This window comes from Jaculus jaculus, chromosome 13 (genome assembly GCF_020740685.1).
Source record: "Jaculus jaculus isolate mJacJac1 chromosome 13, mJacJac1.mat.Y.cur, whole genome shotgun sequence".
Classification (NCBI taxonomy): Eukaryota; Metazoa; Chordata; class Mammalia; order Rodentia; family Dipodidae; genus Jaculus; species Jaculus jaculus.
Window position 1 is genome coordinate 1,193,139 of NC_059114.1, and position 20,034 is coordinate 1,213,172.

General features: G+C 42.4%; 1 protein-coding gene across 1 annotated transcript in view; it reads left to right on the top strand.

The window, feature by feature from the left end:
• Nucleotides 1-18,642, top strand: part of Mapk1 (mitogen-activated protein kinase 1) — a 70,883-nt gene extending 52,241 nt beyond the window's left edge. The window contains exons 7-9 of the mRNA XM_004670774.3: nucleotides 13,898-14,007; nucleotides 15,842-15,967; nucleotides 17,012-18,642. Coding sequence (XP_004670831.1) covers nucleotides 13,898-14,007; nucleotides 15,842-15,958 — 227 coding nt within the window. The 3' untranslated portion in view covers nucleotides 15,959-15,967; nucleotides 17,012-18,642. The remainder of the gene's footprint in view (nucleotides 1-13,897; nucleotides 14,008-15,841; nucleotides 15,968-17,011) is intronic.
• Nucleotides 18,643-20,034: the final 1,392 nt, after the last annotated feature.

Consider the following 20,034-nt stretch of genomic DNA (forward strand, 5'->3'; position numbering starts at 1 on the left):
TTCTTCTATGATTTTGTTGGAGACGCCTACTATGCCTTTGGAATGAAATTCTTCTCCTTCTACTATGCCCTGAATTCTTATGTTTTATCTTTTCATAGTGTCCCGAATATCTTGAAATTCCCACTCATACTTTTCTATTAGTTTGTCTTTCTCTTTGTTGGACTGTATTAGATCTGTCACCAGGTCTTTTACCTTAGATATTCTGTCCTCTCCTTTATCCATTCTACTGGTGAGGTTTTCTACAGAGTTTTTTATTTCATTAATTGTGTTCTTCATTGCTAGTAATTCTGGCTGTTTTTTTGTTATTATTTCTATTTCCTTATTTATGTCTAGTATTGACCTCTTTATTTCATTAAACTGGTATCCTGTATTTTCTTTGATTCCTTTCGTTTCTTTGATTCTTTTCATTTCCTCTTTTATTCCTTTGATTTCTTTGAACATATTTATAATCATTCTTTTGAAATCTTTTTCAGGCATTTCCTCTAACTCATTCTCACTGGAGGTCATTTCTGATGCATTAGTACTTTATATGGATTTATATTGTCTTGATTTTTGGTGTTTCTTTTTTTTCTATTTTTTGCATCTTGGATTAATTTAATGCTTGGATTTTCTAGCTAGCTGCAGTACTATTAGATGTATCAATCAATCTGATGTTATATATCTTCAGGGTAGGAGATTAAGGTGCTAGGTGTGGCTTCCAAGACTCTCAGTATCTACAGAAGTGACCCTAGGTGTTGGGTTTGCCTGCTATGAGAGTATTCAAGTAGGCTGAGTGAAACAAAATACAGGCAGATTCTAAAATTTAACTAAACATTGTACACTTTCAATGAAAAACAGCACAGAGTATTTATGCAAGAGTGGTTATTATGACAACCAAATCCTCTAACTGTCCCTTTAGGGTGTGTGGGGCCCCACCCACAACCTTAATCCTGACATGGAGGTTTCTAAGATTTCTGGTCTGTTGAGGGTTCCAAGTCAGCTTGTGACCAAGTGAGACCCTTCCCTATGTATAACAGAGTAAACAAAGCCCCTACAAATAAAGAAGCAACAAATAACAAGCCTAAAATATAGCTTGTTGGCAAATAAAATATAAAATACAGCTTAATGGCAAATCTGGGCTGGAGAGAAGGCTTAGCGGTTAAGCACTTGCCTGTGAAGCCTAAGGACCCCAGTTCGAGGCTCAGTTCCCCAGGACCCACGTTAACCAGATGCACAAAGGGGCATATGTGTCTGGAGTTCGTTTGCAGTGGCTGGAAGCCCTGGTGCTCATTCTCTCCCTCTCTCCCTCTCTGTCTCTCTGTCGCTCTCAACTAAATAAAAAGAGGGCTTGAGAGATAGCTTAGCAGTTAAGCGCTTGCCTATGAAGCCTGAGGACCCCGGTTTGAGGCTCGATTCCCCAGGACCCATGTTAGCCAGATGTACATGTCTGGAGTTCATTTGCAGTGGCTGGAGGCCCTGGCGTGCACATTCTGTCTCTTTCTCTCTCTCTCTCTCAAATAAATAAAAATAAACAAAAAAGTTAAAAATAAATAAATAAAAAGAAACAACAAATAAAAATTTTAAGAATGGCAGATCTGACCATCCATCATATTTAGCATATAATTTATCCTGATATGGAAGGTGCAATTAGCACTTCAATTTCAGGCCTTTATACCAGGTTTATTAGGTGGGTATTGACCTGATGTAATCCCAGTTACCTTTTGGGATGATTATGGTCTCAATTATGCTGGGCTCCGCTTGGGTTCCTCTTTGGTGCACTGTAGGTTCAAGTAGGCTGGCTGAGTTGCAGGATCGCTGCTCTGTTCACCAGTACTGAGTACTGTGATCTCCCTTCCGCTGGTCTCTCGTGCTTTCTGTGCTTGCACTGGCGGTGGGGGAGGGGAGGGTGCCGATGGTGGCTCTAGTTCTCTCCCTGGTCCACGTGATCCTCTGCCTCATGATCTGCTCCTCCGTTGTTCACTGTGGTTCTCCCTTCACATTTCTTTTTTTTTTTAAAATTGTATTTATTTATTTATTTATTTATTTATTTATTTATTTAAGAGCGACAGAGAAAGAGGGAGAGAGAAAATGGGCACACCAGGGCCTCCAGCCACTGAAAACAAACTCCAGACGCTTGTGGCCCCTTGTACATCTGGCTAACATGGGTCCTGGGGAATCGAGCCTTGAATCGGGGTCCTTAGGCTTCACAGGCAAGCGCTTAACTGCTAAGCCATCTCTCCAGCCCTCCCTTCACATTTCTTAAGTTTGCGAGGAGCTTCAGTGTGAGTGGAAAATCCCCTCACTTGGCTTTTCCTGCAGCCAAGCCTGGCAGCTGTGGACCTGGTGCAACTGCTGCTGGAGCCACTTCAGCCTGCCTTTGTGGGCTCTGGATTCTCCTATTTCTCTGTTGTCACTTTAATTTCTTATGTACCTCACTTTTTAATAAAAGTGTACTTTGCTGTTTTGGGTTTTTTTTTTGCTTTTTCTCCCCTCACTGCTTTGGCATGATTCCTGCATCACCATCTTAACTGGAAGCTTACAGGCTTAAGGGGAAGCTCCTCAATGGGAAGGGGAAAACGATGATATGAGCAGAATGGGGAAATCACCCCCTGGCCAACATTACGTGGACCATAGCAACAGGAGAGTGTGCCAAACACTGGCATGGGGAAACTTAGCTATAATAAACCCATAAGCCCATTCCCAACAATACACTCCCTCTAGGAGGCATTAATTCCTAAATTTCCATCAGCTGGGAACCTAGCATTCAGAACACCTAGGATTATGGGGGACACCTGAATCAAATCACCACAATGGCACACACCTTTATTCCTAGCACTCAGGAGGTTGAGGTCAGTCAGCCTGGGCTAGAGCAAAACCCTACCTTGAAAAGTCAAAAGGAAAACAAATATGAAGAAAAAAAAAAAAAGATTTGGCCACATAAAGTTCAAAACATAGCAGACTAAACTGATCATGTGTGGGCAATAAGTCTAATGACAAAAGCTAAATCACACTTAAAGGATTCCCATCCTGTGTGTTGTATAGGAAGGGAGTACAGTGTTTTTGATTCAGCCTCCTCCTGCCTACTAGCCAGAGCCACAAAGCTCAGTGTTCTCACATTAAAAATAATATGGTTAGGTTCACTTCTTAGAGTAATGTGAAGGTGAAATTATTATTAGTATAAAAAGACAAATCCAAGACCTCAGAGGATAACTGTTGCAATCAGGTTTGCATTGCTGGTAGAAATCATCCAACCAAGAACAGCTTTTGGAAAAAAAGGGGTGTATTTTGGCTTTCAGATTCGAGGGGAAGGGCCATGATGGCAGGGGGAAACGATGGCATGAGCAGAGGGTGGACATCACCCCCTGGCCAACATAAGATGGACAATAGCAACAGGAGAGTGTGCCAAACACTGGCAAGAGGACACTGGCTCTAATACCAGTAAGCCCATCCCCAACAATATACTGTTTCCAGGAGGCGTTAATTCCCAAATCTCCATCAGCTAGGAATCTAGCATTCATTACACCTAAGTTTATGGGGGACACCTGGGTCAAACCACTACATTCCACCCCTAGTCCCCATAAACTGAGAACCATACATGATGTAAAATGCAGTGCATTCAGTCCAACTTTAAAAGTCCCCATAGTTTTTTTTTTAAGTTTTTTTTTTTTGTTATTTATTTATTTGAGAGCGACAGACAGACAGAGAGAGAATGCGCACGCCAGGGCCTCCAGCCACTGCAAACGAACTCCAGATGCGTGCGCCCCCTTGTGCATCTGGCTAACGTGGGTCCTGGGGAGTTGAGCCTTGAACCAGGGTCCTTAGGCCTCACAGACAAGCGCCTAACCACTAAGCCATCTCTCCAGCCCTCCCCATAGTTTTTATCACTCCCAATAATATTCAAACATTCCCATATTCTGAGATTTTATAACTGAGCCATAATACCAAAACAACCTCAGAAAACTCATAATGACAAAGAACAAAGACACTGCAAAAGATGGCATTGCACATAGCAAAGAAATATTCAACTAATACAAGATTTGAAACAATCAGGAGAAACATCACACTGTAGCTCCAAGCTCAAAGTCAGACAACTCTAGCCAGTGACAAATCTGCAAGTCTGATATTCTAACCAGCAACAAGTCTCTGGGGTTCCAATTCCGCCCCTCCAGCTAGGCTACTCACAGTTCTGGAAAATTTGGAGAATTTGATTTGTACCATGTTAAATTTGTCAACTTCCACACATTAGCAACCATTTACATGCCAAATATTATTCAAATAATTAAGCAAATTGTATCTACTGAAGGGACTGTTAGAAAATGACTAATTTTTAAAAGTTTTCAGGGGCTGTATTGATGGCTTAGTGGTTAAGACTCTTGTCTGTGGAGCCTAATGACCCAAGTTCAATTCCCCACTACCCATATAAAGCCAGATGCACAAAGTGGCATATGCATCTAGAATCCATTTGCAGCACCTGGAAGCCCTGGTGTGCCCATTCTCTCTGTCAATATCTCTGTGCTTGCAAATAAATAAGTATTCCATTACTTGAGCTGTGCACGGAATTAGCTGCATCTTATTTATTTGTTGTTTGTTTTGGGGAAATGTACCAGCATCTATTGCTGCTACCCATTCTTTTTGAGGTTTATTTGCTTTGTTTTTGTTTCTTTCAAGGTAGGGTCTCACTCTAGCCAAAGCTAGCCTGGAATTCAGTACATAGTCTCAAGTTGATCTCCAATTCACAGAGAGCCTCCTCCTTCTTGTTTCCCAAGTGTTGGGATTAAAGCATGCACCACTGGGCTGGAGGGATGGCTTAGCTGATAAGGTGTTTGCCTACAAAGCCAAAGGACCCAGGTTCAATTCCCCAGGACCTACATTAGCCAGCTGCACAAGGGGGCATATGTGTCTGCAGTTCGTTTGCTGTGGCTGGAGGCTCTGGCACACCCACTCTGTCTCTCTTTCTACCCCTCTTTCTCTGTCAAATAAGTAATTGATTTAAAAAGGCATGCACCACTATGCCTGGCTCCATCAGGCTTTAAAATTTTTATTTATTTATTTGAGAGATAGAGACTGGGAGAATGGGTATGCCAGGGCCTACCACCGCTGCAAACGAACTCCAGATGCATGTGTCACCTTTTGCATTGTCTTACGTGGGTCCTGGGGAATCAAATCTGGTCCTTTGGCTTTTCAGGCAGACACTTTAACCGCTGAGCCATCTCTGCAGTCCTCCATCAGGCTTTTTGAGGGTGGCTGGGGAACTAAACCCAGTTTGGCAGACTTTACATTCAGGTACTCTTGACAACAGTGTCATCTCCCCAGCACCTAGCTACTTTGTTTTGCTTTTCTTTTCTTTTTTAAACTTTTTTCTTTGTTTATTTATTTATTTGAGAGTAACAGACAAAGACAGAGGCAGAGAGAGAATGGGCGCACCAGGGCCTCCAGCCATTGCAGACAAACTTCAGATGCATGTGTCCCCTTGTGCATCTGGCTTACATGGGTCCTGGGGAAGCAAGCCTCGAACTGCGGTCCTTAGGCTTCACAGGCAAGCATTCAACTGCTAAGCCATCTCTCCAGCCCTATCGGTTTGCTTTTCTTATTTGGCTTTTCAAGATAGGGTCTTGCTCTAGCCTGGCCTGACCTGGAATTTAGTCTCAGGCTGGCCTCAAACTCACAGTGATCCTCCTACCTCAGCTTCCCAAGTGCTGGGGTTAAATGTATGTGCCACCATGCCAGGCCCTAGCTACTTTTTTTTTTTTTTTTTTTTTTTTGGTTTTTCAAGGTAGGTCTCACTCTAGCCCAGGCTGACCTGGAATTTACTATGGAGTCTCAGGGTGGCCTCGAACTCACAGCAATCCTCCTACCTCTCCCTCCTGAGTGCTGGGATTAAAGGTGTGTACCACCATGCCTGGTGGTAGCTACTTTTTAAAACCAGTGTTTGATCTAGGGAGATTGCTCAGTCATTAAAGGAAAGTGGCACATGCATTTAGAGTTCATTTGTTGTGGCAAGCTGTGGCGTACCTACACATACACATGTGAAGTTTAAATAAAAAAATTTAATATTTTTTATTTATTTGAGAGAAGGAAAGAGGAAGGTAGAGAGAAGAGAGAGAATAGGCATGTCAGGGCATCCAGCCACTGCAAACAAGCTCCAGATGCATGCATCATCTTGTGCATTTGCCTTACGTAGGTCCTGGGGAATCAAACCTGGGTCCTTCGGCTTTACAGGCAAGCATCTTAATTGCTTAATTTCTCTCTAGCCCAAAATAAATTAAAAAAAAAATTTTTTTTTGAAGTTAGTTACAGTGGTACATGCCTTTAATCCCAGGACTAGGGAGGCCAAGATAGGATTGCAGTAAATTAAAGGCCATACTAATCTGCATGGTGAATTTCAGGTCAGTCTGGGCTAGAGTGAGACCCTACCTCAAAAAACCAAAGAAAAGCCGTGTATGGTGGTGCAAGCCTTTAATCCCAGCACTCAGGAAGCAGAGGTAGGAGGATTGCCGTGAGTTTGAGGCCACCCTGAGACTACATAGTGAATTCCAGGTCAGCCTGAGCTAGAGTGAGACCCTACCTCAAAAAGCCAAAAACAAACAAACAAAAAAAGTTTCTTTTGAGATAGGACAACACTTCAGTGTCTATGCTACCTTTATACTTAATTCTCACCAGGCATTGTGGTGCATAGTTTTAATCCCAGCACTGGGGAGGCAGAGGTAGGAGGATCACCATGAGTTCAAGGCCACTCTGAAACTACATAGTGAATTCCCTACCTTGGGGGGGGGGGGATCCTTAATTCTCTTATATCAGCTTTCCAAGTGGAAGCTCCTTAGTAAATTTTAAAGTTTATAAAGGAGTTCTAAAAGTTTAAGAAGAATTTTTCCATGGCACAGTAATAGAGCTAGATTTTTTTTTTTTCTGGCCCTACTCAGAAACTCGATTTGAAGATGGGAATGACAGGTTGCAGCCTTGATCCAAGATGAGAATTTGACTGAGCAGGTGAGGTAGACCTGAAGAGGTGCTGTGGGGAGCCAGTTGGTTGGCCTGCCCAGGATCTTGGCTAGGACAAGGAGGGAAAGGACAGAAGAGTTGCTATGTATAGCCTTTTAAAAGGTCATGAAAGGTTTACAGTGGCTGGAGGCCCTGGCACATCCATTCTCTCTTTCTCTCTTTCCCTCTTTATCTGTCAAATTACTAAACAATTTTTTTCCCCAAAAAACAGTCGTAAAAGGTGTGGTATTTTGGTAGGGTAACAAGGACAGTCAAGGATCCTGTTCAGATGTACTTTCAGCCTCAAAGGGACTTCATCTTTCTGGGAAAATAAACTGTCTAACTAAGCATACATACAGAAAGCCATGATTCACACCATTTGAGTGGTAACCATGGATCTGTGGTGTGGGAAGATGGGGGCTGGGTTCCACTAGCACTTGCCAGCTGCTTCCCTTTTCTCCTTTCTCTTGGTAGCTGTTGTAAAAGGAGTCTAAGATCCATTTATTTTTCAAAGTGGCAGGGTTAGGCTGTCTTTTGAAAAATTTGCCTGGTGGTTTCAGGGCCTAGAATTTAACTGTAAAGAACTAACAGATCTGTTTTAAAGATGCTTAAGGTGCAAAATACCCAGTTCCCTTAAGTGCTTCCTTACTGAGCCAATAGCAAAAGTACCCATGGATTTTAAAATGATGCAGTTAGGATCTGTCACAGCAGCAACCTGGGCAATGTCTGTAACTGGGGGGAAGCCAGATGTCTTTTCTTTTCTTCTTCTTTTTTTTTTTTTTTTTTTTTTTTTAATGGCAGACATTTTGTTTTGGTGGTGTTGGTTATGTGTGTGTATTGTAATGGGGTCTTACTCTAGCCCAGGCTGATGTGAAACTTACTCTATACCCCTGGCTGGTGTTGAAGGCATGGTGAATCTGCTTTTTCAGCCTTCCAAGTACTGGGATTATATAATAGTATGAGCCACCATGCCTGGTTTTTTTTTAAGGGGTTGGGGGAGGGTTATGTTTTTTCAAGGTAGGGTTTTGCTGTAGCCCAGGCTTACCTGGAATTCATTATGTAGTCTTAGAGTGGCTTTGAGTTCATGGCAGTCCACTTACCTCTGCCTCCCGAGTGCTGGGATTAAAGACATGTGCCACCACACCTGGCTGGGTTTTTGTTTTTGTTTTTGGTGGGGTTATATTTTTTCAAGGTAGGGTCTCACTCTAGCCCAGACTAACCTGGAACTCACTATGTAGTCTCACAGTGATCTTGAACTCATGATGATCCTCCTACCTCTGCCTCCCGAGTGCTGGGATTAAAGGTGTGTGCCAGCACACCTGGCTCCTTTTGTTGGGTTTTCAAACAAAGTTTGTCTGTTATGTAGCACAAGATGGCCTCAGATTTGCTATGTAGCTTAGGATGTTCTTATACTTAAAAATTTTACCACATCAGTCTCCCAAGTGCTGGGATTACAGTTGAGTGCTATTATACCCAATCCAAATGATCTTTTAATTGCTTCTTAAGAAAATCTTTATGAAAATATCCGTGGAACTTTTTGTGGTAAGGGTGTAGTGAAGAGTGGTACATAAGGTAGGTCTTACATTTCCTCTATTACAGACAATAGATACCTAAGCATAGCTTCTCTTTCAAGTGCTTGTACACACATCTTATGCACACTTAGTTTTAACAAGTATTCGACACAACTAAGATATGATCTGACGGTGCCAGGGTTCTTGACCATATAGTAGTTCTGATCGTTCAGTGGGCCACCTTAAAGGTCACCAGCCTATAGGTCCCATATCACACATAGTTATCGGCATGAACATCTGGGCTGACTAGACTCTACTTCAGACAGGCCAAACCTATCTGAAGAACTTGATTTGCTCCAAAATGTTTTCTGGCCTATAAAGTAGTATCATTCCAGTTTGCTAAAATATGCTTGTGAGTGTCTCTTAAGGGGCCTAGAGAGAGGGCTTGACATTTACAGTGCTTGCCTACAAAGCCTAACGACCTGGGTATGAATCCCCAGTACAGAAGCATAGCCAAATGTACAAAGTGGCACATGCATCTGGAGTTTGTTTGCAGTGGCTAGAGGTCCTGTTTCATCCATTCTCTCCCTCCCTTCCTCTCTCTCTCTCGCGCACACACACACACACACACACACACACACACACACACACACATCTGTCTCTCTGCTTGCAAATACATAAATAAAATTGGAAGAAAGCTTGTTTAAAAGTTATAGTTGCCAGGCATGGTGGTGCATGCCTTTATTCCCAGTACTTGCAGGCAGAGGTAGTAGGATCACTGAGAGTTCAAGTCCACCCTGAGACTGAGACTACATTTTGAATTCCAGGTCAGCCTGAGCTAGAGTGAGACCCTACCTTGAAAAAACAAAACAAAACAAATATATATATGTATATTTATAAGAATATTGTGTGGAATTTCTGAGTGTGAGCACAAGCATGTGCACACACCCTTTAAAGGCAGAGGACATGTGGCCCCCATCTAGCTAACAAGCAATCACCTTAGAAAGGTTATTGGCTTGCTCTCAAAGTTTGAACATTGAGTAAACTTACTGAACATAAGGTGAACCTAATTGTTATAGATGACCATGACTATTTTACTAATACATTTTGGTTATTAAATGATCTCAGGACTATTGTCCCATATGTTAGCAAGTAGCCTACGAAGAAATGATCATTGTGGAGAGATGGCTTAGAGGCTAAGGCACTTGCCTATGAAGCTTACTTACCCAGACTCAATTCCTCAGTACCCATGTAAGCCAGATGCACAGGATGGTGCATATTCTCTCTCTCTCTCTCCCTCCCTCCCTCCCTCCCTCCCCCCACCCTCTGTCATAAATTTAAAAAAAAAACATTTTAATAGAAATGATCATTGGAAAAAAGTAGGCTTTGCTAAGTGGGTGGATGCCCATATTATTTTGCCTTGTTTTAGTATCATGTCCTCTTAAAAATTTGTGATCTTTGTAGTTGCATTTTTTTTTTGTCTTTTTATTTATTTATTTGAGAGAGAGAGATACAGAAATAGGCAGGTAGAAGAGAATGGACACACCAGAGCGTCCAGCCCTGTTTTTAAGTTTTTCAAGGTAGGGTCTCACTCTAGCCCAGGCTGACCTGGAATTCACTATGTAGTCTCAGGGTGGCAATCCTCCTACCTTTGCCTCCTGAGCACTGGGATTAAAGGTGTGTACCACTACACCCGGCTGTTTTTTGGTGTTTTTTTTTTTTTTTTAAGATTTATTAGGGAGAGAAAGTGAGACTGGGAGCACCAGGACCTCTAGCCACTGATAACAAACTCCAGACACATGTGCTATCATGTGTATCTGACTTACATGGGGCCTGGAGAATCAAACCTGGGTCCTTAAGCTTTGCAGGCATGCACCTTAACTACTAAGCCATCTCTTCAGCCCCTGTAATTATAAGTTTTTCAGACTTGAAATAGATTTTTGAGATTTGAGGCTCTGATTTTTCAGGGTTAATTGGAAATTACTGTGCTAGAACCCAAGAGAGAATAGAGTATCCTAGTTTATTCTATTTCTTGAGGCTCCCACTAGGGTTAATTTGAAGAATAGATCTGCTAATTCAGCTGAAAATCACTTATCTGGTTGTCATTAAATTTAAAAAAATATATATAAAGCTGGGCATTGTGTTGCACACCTTTAGTTCCACCACTCAGGGAGGAATAGGTAGGAGGATCATTGAGTTTGAGGCCACCCTGAGAATACAGATTGAATTCCAGGTCAGCCTGGGCTAGAGTGAAGACCCTACCTTGAAAATCCAAGAAAAAAATAAAAGAATAGATGATTTTGTTTGTTTGTTTTTGGGGGGTAGGGTCTTACTCTAGCCCAGGTTGAGCTCGAATTCACAGTGATCCTTCTACCTCTTCTTTCCCAAGTGCTGGGATTAAAGGCATGTGCTACCATGATCACATAAAATTTTTTTTTCATCTAAACATTTTTATTTATGAGAGAGAATATGAGCATGCCATGGCCTCCTGCCTCTTACAATTCCAGTTACATGCAACACTTTGTGCATCTGGCTTTACATGGGTGTTGAGGTATTGTACCCAGGGCAGTATGCTTTGTAAACAAACACACTTTTAATGACAGAGCCATATCCTCAACTATATATATAGTATTTATTTGAGAGACAGACTGTGGACACAGCAGGCGTCCTGCTACTGTAAACAAGCTCCACATGCATGTGCCATTTTGTGCATATGGCTATACATGGGTACTGGGGACTTGAACCCAGGCTGTCAGCCTTTACAAGCAACCATTTAACCATTGAGCCATCTCTCCAGACCCTAAAATGGTTGTTTCTCTTTTGTTTTTTTTTTTTTTTTTTTGAGGTAGGGTCTCACTCTAGTTCAGGGTGGCCTTGAACTCACAGTGATCCTCCTACCTCTTCCTCCCAAGTGCTATGATTAAAGGTGTATGCCACCTTGCCCAGAATTTTTTTTTTTTTTAAGGTAGGGTCTCATGGTGGCCTCAAACTCATAGTGATCCTTCTACCTCTGCCTCCCAAGTGCTAGGATTAAAGGCATGCACCACCATGCCCAGCTTGCCCAACAATTTTTAATTTTTTGTTTGCTTGGTTTGTTTTTGTTTTTGTTTTGTTTTGTTTTTAGGTTTTTCAAGGCAGGGTCTCACTCTAACTTAGGCTGACCTGGAATTCTCTCTGCATTCTCAGGGTGGCCTCAAACTCACGGCGATCCTCTTACCTCTGCCTCCCGAGTGTTGGGATTAAAGGTGTGCTCCACCACGCCCAGCTGTTTGCTTGTTTTTTTGAGGTAGTGTCTCACTCTAGTCCAGGCTGACCTGGAATTCACTATGTAGTCTCAGGGTAGCCTCAAACTCATGGTGATCCTCCCACTTCTGCCTCCTAAGTGCTGGGATTAAAGGTGTGCTGGGGCTGGAGAGATGGTTTAGCAGTTAAGTGCTTGCCTGTGAAGCCTAAGGACGCCAGTTTGAGGCTCGATTCCCCAGGACCCACATTAGCCAGATTCACAAGCGGTCACATGCATCTGGAGCTCATTTGCAGTGTCTGGAAACCCTGGCATGCCCATTCTCTTTCTCTTCCTCTCTCTGTCTCTTCCTCGCTCTCGCTCTCAAATAAATAAATAAAGATAAAACAAAAACAATTTTTTTAAAAAAAGGTGTGCTGGACTACCACACCTGGATTTTTTTTTTTTTTTTTTTTTGAGAGAGATACAGAGAACGGGCATTCCAGGGCCTTCAGCCACTGTGAACAAAAAACAGACGCATAGCTGGGCGTGGTGGCGCATGCCTTTAATCCCAGTGCTTGGGAGGCAGAGGTAGGATTGCCATGAGTTCGAGGCCACCCTGAGACTCCATAGTGAATTCCAGGTCAGCCTGGGCTAAAGTGAGACCCTACCTCGAAAAACCAACAGACACATGCACCCCCTTGTGCACATGTGCATCATTGTGTGCTTTGCATCACTGTGTGCTTGCGTATGTGGGACCCGGAGATTCAAACATGAGTTCTTAGGCTTTGCAGACAAGCACGTTAACCACTAAGCCATAATTTTAATTTAAAAAAAAATATTTTTGTTCACTATTATAGAGAGAGCGAGAAAGAGGCAGATAGAGAGAATGCATGTGCCAGGGCCTCTAGACCCTGCAGATGAACTCCAAATACCTGTGCCACCTTGTGCATCTGGTTTATATGGGTACTGGGGACTCAAACCTGGGTCCTTTGGCTTTGCAAGTAAGTGTCTTTAACTGCTAAGCCATCTCTCCAGCCCCTTTTTCTTATCCTTAGTCCTAGGAACTATTAGCTTTGTCCTTTCTATATCTCTTGACGGGGGGTGTGGGGTGCCTTGACATTAGCTGCAGGCTGCATAAATAAGTGTGTTCATTAGCTGACTGTCCATCTATTTCCATTGATCTTGGTTCTACTCCTGGGCTCTTGAAGTGAGAGAAACACTCAGCTGTTGACAGCATCCTTGCCAAAAGAATAATTTTAGCTTTGGCCCTTGGGGAAGACCCAGATTATGTATGGAATAAGTCTGGGCCTGTGGGTCACATGTCATTGTCAGCATGGACCTGGAGAAAAAAGACTATCTGTTACTGCGGGGATGTTTTCTTTGTGTTGCAAGGTATAATGATGATTTGTAGATCTGAGAAGTACTTGCTTCGTATACCTGGAAAGCCGAGTCATGTAGGGAAAGTGCAAGTTTATGAGCAAACCAGCTTTGAATCCTGGTTTTCTCTTGTAAGCTGACCACTTCCCTTGTAGAACATTAGGATCTTTGGTTGTCACATGGTCTCAAGAGATTCACAGTGATGCTTCACTCCATTTTCTTGTGGGTCAGTTAAATAGGAAATAGAAAATACTTTGGGGCTGGAGAGATCGCTTAGTGGTCAAGGCACTTGCCTGTGAAGCCTAAGGACCTAGGTTCAACTCCCCACAACCCATGTAAGCCAGGTGCACATGCATCTGGAGTTCGTGTGCAGTGGCGCGTGCCCATTCTCTCCTTCATTCTCTCCCTTGCCCCATAAATAAAAATAAAATTCTTTAAAAAGAGAGAGCTGGTCATGGTGGCACATGCTTTTAATCCCAGCACTTGGGAAGCAGATGTAGGAGGATTGCTGTGAATTCCAGGTCAGCCTGAGCTAGAGTGAAACCCTACCTCGAAAAAAAACAAAAAGAGAGCCGGGCGTGGTGACACACACCTTTAATCCCAGCACTTGGGAGGCAGAGGTAGGAGGATTTCAGTGAGTTCGAGGCCACCCTGAGACTCCATAGTGAATTCCAGGTCAGCCTAGGCTAGCATGAGACCCTACCTCACAAAACCAAAAAAAAAAAAAAAAAGAGAGAGAGAGAGAGAGAAAGAAAGAAACAAAGAAAATAAGAAAATATTTTGGTGACTTAGTCCTGCTTCTCACCATTACAACAACTTCTCTTTGTAGCTCTGGACTTACTGGACAAAATGTTGACATTTAACCCCCACAAGAGGATTGAAGTTGAACAGGCTTTGGCCCATCCATATCTGGAGCAGTATTATGACCCAAGTGATGAGGTAAGAGCCCATGATCCTGGCTGCTGCTTGAAGGATGTCAAACAGCCAGCAGCAGCCCCAATCATGTCCTGAGATGCATGATGCTGTTCCCAATTCCTTGGCCTTGAGGAATAAGTAATATGGGTGCAACTTGAAACTCCCGCCCCCAAGCCCTTCATATCTGCCTTAGATAACTTCCTCCAGGTCATCTGCAGCAGGTGAGACAATGCATGGACAAAGAGGAACAGCTATACAACTTTGAGCTTGAAGAGAGTTGGGATTCCAGGCTAGAGATTGTGATGGTCCATGATGACGACGTCTGAACCTTGTACTAGTCTGAATATGTGAGAGATGGGCAACCCTGCTGTATAGGCAGCGAGCAGTGTGAGAAGTCACCAGGTGATTCACCCTGTGGCTTCATGACTATGTCAAATGTGCCATTCCCTGGTAACAAGACATGAGAGCCCATTTTGGTAAAGGATGATATGTACGGGGGCTAGGGAGATTGCTCAGCATTAAAGTTCCTTGCTAGTAAACTTGATGGCCCAAATTCATTTCCCCAGTACCCATGTAAAGCTAAATACACAAAGTGGCACATGCATCTGGAGTTCATTTGCAGTGGCAATAGGTCTTGGCATACCATCTCTTCCCCCTCTCATTAAAAAGGGGGGGGGGGACTGGAGAGATGGCTTAGCGGTTAAGCACTTGCCTGTGAAGCCTAAGGACCCCAGTTCAAGGCTCAATTCCCCAGGACCCACATTAGCCAGATGCACAAGGGGCCTGCACGCATCTGGAGTTCATTTGCAGTGGCTGGAGGCCCTGGCATGCCCATTCTCTTTCTCTATCTGCCTCTTTCTCTGTCGCTCTCAAATAAATAAATAAAAATTTAAAAAAATTCTTTTTGATGTTTTAGAAGATAATGAGGAGCTGGAGAAATGGCTTAGAGGTTAAGGTGCCTGCAAAGTTAAAGGATCCAGGTTCAGTTTTGACTTTACCCATGTAAAGTCAGATGCACAGATATATTTTTAAAATGTTAGAGGACTAAGCTGATAAAAATATTAAAACAAGGGCTGGAGAGATGGCTTAGCTGTTAAGTGCTTGCCTGTGAAGCCTAAGGACCCCGGTTCGAGGCTCGATTTCCCCAGGACCCATGTTAGCCAGATGCACAAGGGAGCACATGCATCTGGAGTTCATTTGCAGTGGCTGGAGGCCCTGGTGTGCCTATTCTCTCTCACTGTCTCTCTCTGCCTCTTTCTCTGTCTGCCACTTTCAAATAAATAAATAAACAAAACAAAAATTTTAAAAAAAGATATTAAAACATAAAAATTATGGGACTTGTGATAGGTTAGCAGAATACTTAAAATAAATGTTATTACTCCCCGTCTTTTTCTTTTGTTTTTGTACTGTGCTGGAGATGGGACCCAGAGCTTCTACAGCTAAGCTACAGCCATTCCTGGGGCTCTCATATTTTATGAGACATCAATTTGATTGTGTAAATTTCAGTATATAGCCACAGCCCTCTTATGAATCAGAAAATAACTGCTTTAACCATAACAACTTTTTATTTTTTATTTTTTTTTATTTTCGAGGTAGGCTCTCACTGAGCCCAGGCTAACCTGGAATTCACTATGTAGTCTCAGGGTGGCCTCGAACTCATGGCCATCCTTCTACCTCTGCCTTCTGAGTGCTGGGATTAAAGGCGTGTTCCATCACACCCAGCCCAGCACAACTTTTTATTGATTATTTTTATACAAGTATATAATACATTTTAATTAGAATTCCCTGTTACTTTCTCTTGTCTCCATTCCTCTATATAACAACTTTTGACTAGTAAATGTTTTGTTCTCTCTAAAAGCCCATTGCTGAAGCACCATTCAAGTTTGACATGGAATTGGATGATTTGCCTAAGGAGAAGCTCAAAGAACTCATTTTTGAAGAAACTGCTAGATTCCAGCCAGGATACAGGTCTTAAATTTGTCAGGTACTTAAAACGTTAACCATACACTTAACCCTAGCAAGGGAGAGAAAACATAAGTTAAAAAATGCAATTTATTCAAGGCCACCCTGAGACTACAGAGTTAAGTCCAGGTCAGCCTGGACCAGAGTGAGACCCTACCTTGAAAATCCAAAAAAAAAAAAAAAAAAATGCAATTTATGCCAGGCATGGTGGCACACGTCTTTAATTCCAGCACACAGGAGGCAGAAGTAGGAGGATCACCATAAGTTCAAGGCCACCCTGAGACAACATATTGAATTCCAGGTCAGCCTGGGCTGGAGTGAGACCCTACCTCAAAAAAAAAAGCAATTTGATGTATCCTCTCCAACTGACGATACCTTGTATTCTGATTGCTTCAAGATTTGAAACTAGAGAATTCCTTTTTCACAACTATTTAAGAGACACATTTAGCATTCTTTAATTTCTAACAAGTGTAGATTGCCTATGGATTCTAATGACATGAAGTTGATGTGCATTGAAATGTAATTTTTAGAATAATCGCTATTGTTATTGTGAGGGTGTGATAGTGAGGCTGTGTGTGTATGTGAGAGAGAGAGAGAGAATATAAAGCATAGAAAGGAACAAGTCTGAGGTATTCATTCCTGAAAATCTTTCCTTTACTTCATGTGGCCTTTTATTTTATTTTGTGTGTGTGTGTGTGTGTGTGTGTATACACACACACACACACACACACACATATATATATATGTATGTATGTATATGGTTTTTTTTTTTTTTTTTTAAGGTAAGTTCTTGTTCTAGCCCAGGCTGACCTGGAATTAGTCTCAGGGTGGCCTTGAACTCATGATGATCCTCCTACCTCTGCCTCTTGAGTGCTGGGATTAGGCATTTAAAATGTTCAGAAGTTCTAATATGTAATTTTTGTGGCCCTGGAGATAAATTTGTTTATAATGCTGGGGATTAATTCCAGGGCCTCAAGTAAGTGTCTACAAGCAAACAATGTACTCCTAAGATTTGTTCTGACATGCTTCAGTCCTTACTACCTAGGTTTGTCTGTGTTTTTTACAGGACAAGGGCTCAGAGGACTGGACGTGCTCGGACAACGGTGTTCTTTTGACCCCCTGGTCCTGTCTCAGCCCATCTTGGCTTATCACTTTGACTCCTTTGAGCCATTCGGAGGGTCAGTTTCTGGTAGTTGTGGCTTTTATGCTTTCAAAGAATTCCTTCAGTCCAGAATATTTCTCCTGGCATCCCTGTGTTGTCACCCACTGGTGACCTGCAGCAGTATGTACTTTCAGTGCACCTACTGCTTACTGTTGCTTTAGTCACTAACTGCTTTCTGGTTTTGAAAGATGCAGTGGTTCCTCCTTCTCCTGAGTCCTTCCTACATGTCGTCCTGCTGACCCATGTGGCCTCACCACAGCACGAGTCTTTCCAGACTGGCTTCAGCCACTGGCATCTCACTTTACCATAGGAAAGTAAACTACCTAGGGCACTTTTAAGTCAGTGACAACCCCAAATTGGCACTTCACCCATTGGCCATAACTGCCTCCCCAGCGTAGGAGCTTTTTGAAATACCTTGGATGATGTTGCAACCTGCAACAGGTGCTTCCACCTTGGGAGTTCTTCAGGAACACTGGGCAACATCTTCTATCATGTCGTCCATTAGCATATTTAAGATGTGTCCTGTTTGCACAGCTTTTAGAAAATCTAATCATTTTTTTCTAGAAAGAAGCACTGCACCTAGCAATGTCATTCTGCAGATTTCCTATGGTTACTTGTATTATTATAGCGGTGTAACACTACTCAAAATGTGTTACATGCTGTCCTTAGTGTTTACAAGACCTACCTAAAGAGATGTAAAGTGGCAGGTGCGCTTGGCATTTGGTGCAAGATGGGTAAATGTCCGCAGTACTGAGTCATGGGCCTTTCTAGAGAAGCATCAAGCAAGCTGACCCAAATGTTCAGGGTGGGGCTCCATATGCCCGATTTGCACATGCCCTGAGCTGCTTCACATAGGCACCTGTTAGACCACATTCAAGGCCTCAGGATTTAGCAGAGAGAAACACTGCGTCTTTTAATGAGAAAGTGTACAGTTCTTTTCCTTCTACAGCATGTCAGCATCTCAAGTTCACTTTTCAACCTACAATTTAACAATTTGTAATAAAGCCTTCATGAGCTCTCAACATGAAGCACTGTTGTGTCGCCAAATATTTTCATATATTTCTGGTACTGCTGAGTTAAGACCATCAGAAAAAGCTAGCACTAAGTTGTGTTCAGAGCTCTCTCCATATTTCCTGATATCTGATATTTGTTCCTGCACTGTGTGCTGTGGAGTTGACGGTGTTGTCCCAGTGCAGTGCCTCCTGACTCCCCCACTGGTGAGAAGTTTGCCTTGTTCAATAATTACTGTGCCCTCGCATGACTGTTACGGCTTTCTGTGCAGAGACCACTGTCCAAGTGCCACATCCTATGATCGAGCAAAATCTATTGTTACCTCTGAGTTGTGTTCCAGGAATAATGTTATTCAGCAGATCATTTAGGAAAGAATTCTATTTTTAGCTTTTTCTCAGCTGTCCTTTTTTTTTTTCTTGATTGATTTTGACAGCAACGGAGAATGGGTTATATAAAGACTGCCTGCTAATATGAATAGCAATGCACTTGTAATTCACGGAAATAAATGTACATCTTTATCTCCATGTTGATGATTAGATTCAGTGTTGATTTCCTCTGATCAGCGTGTCTAAATGGACAGTCACTCAGTTTATGTTTCAAAGAGAAATTCTTGTGAGCCTCACTCTACTCCTTGGGCACCACCCCATATTGCAGTTTACATAAGATGCTTTAGGAAAGCCCTTTTCCCCTGTAAAATCTGACATGTTCTTCTTGAAATCACAGGTCTAAAGTAGTCAGACATTGATGACAAAGCCCTTAACATCTCAGGTTGGAATCTTTCATTCCTCTGAACAGGGCTTGCCAGCATGCATGCCCCAGAGCTGCTGTTGCTGCTGCGTGACCAACTGTGGGGAGGATTACCCATCATCCCTTGGCACCTGCCACCAGACTCAGGGTGCTGACGCTCACACCTCACATTGGTAAAGGATGACTGACTTCGTCCTCAGAAACCAGAATCACATTTTGATTCTTCCCCTAAGATACATGCTTTTTGCTTCCACACAAAATTAACTGGAGCCCGTCCAACACCAACAAGATACAGAGATTTGACTGTTACTCAGTACATCAATAGTTAGTTTTCATTTTTCAAGAAGCATTGATAGTTTTCCTACTCATTTCTTTGTATTTTTAAGTGGAATGTTTATGTTAGTATGAAATTGATTTGAAGCCCTCTTGTAGGGAAATCATAGCCTTGGCTACTACTAATATCCAGAGGCTGTGAGCACTTGTTTTTCTTCTTCCTGGTACTGTGGAGTCAGATTGGCATGAAACTGCTCACTGCATCCTTGCATCACTGTAGCCACAAGCTTGCTGTGTGCTTTTTATTAACAACATGACAAGTGTAATTAACAAATTAGAGAACATCATAACCAAGGTACCTACCTATGAAAACATTTTTCTAGCTGTTATGTGTAGCATATTCATATTGGCTCTTTATCTAAAGATGCACAAATTAGGTCATCTCAGTTCATACTGGTGACACTGAATGCCTCCATTTCAGATGGATGGCTTTTTTGGTGTCTAAAATGTGAGCAAAAAAATACTGTTAAAACATTCCAGTGCTTTCATTTAGTATGAAACAGACACACAACAAGGGATAGGTGAGAGAGTCCTTAGTAAGGACTGCCCTAACATGCGTCTTCAGAGGTGACAGTGAAACAGACCATTGAGGCATCAAGGATGAAGAACGTTATGTGCAATTCTGTGTGTAGTACGTGGTGCGATTACACTTGCCTCACGTGTGTTCTTGCTGCTTTTGGTTATAAGCAATGGGTGTATAGGTAACTTAATTTTGGTAAGCTATAAGCTTACCAGTGGTTGTCCCTGAAGAATTTAGATCACCCATGCCGCATGCCGCCACATAATATTCAGACCATTTAGAGAAAACTGTTTTCTTTATTTGCTTGTATGAATAT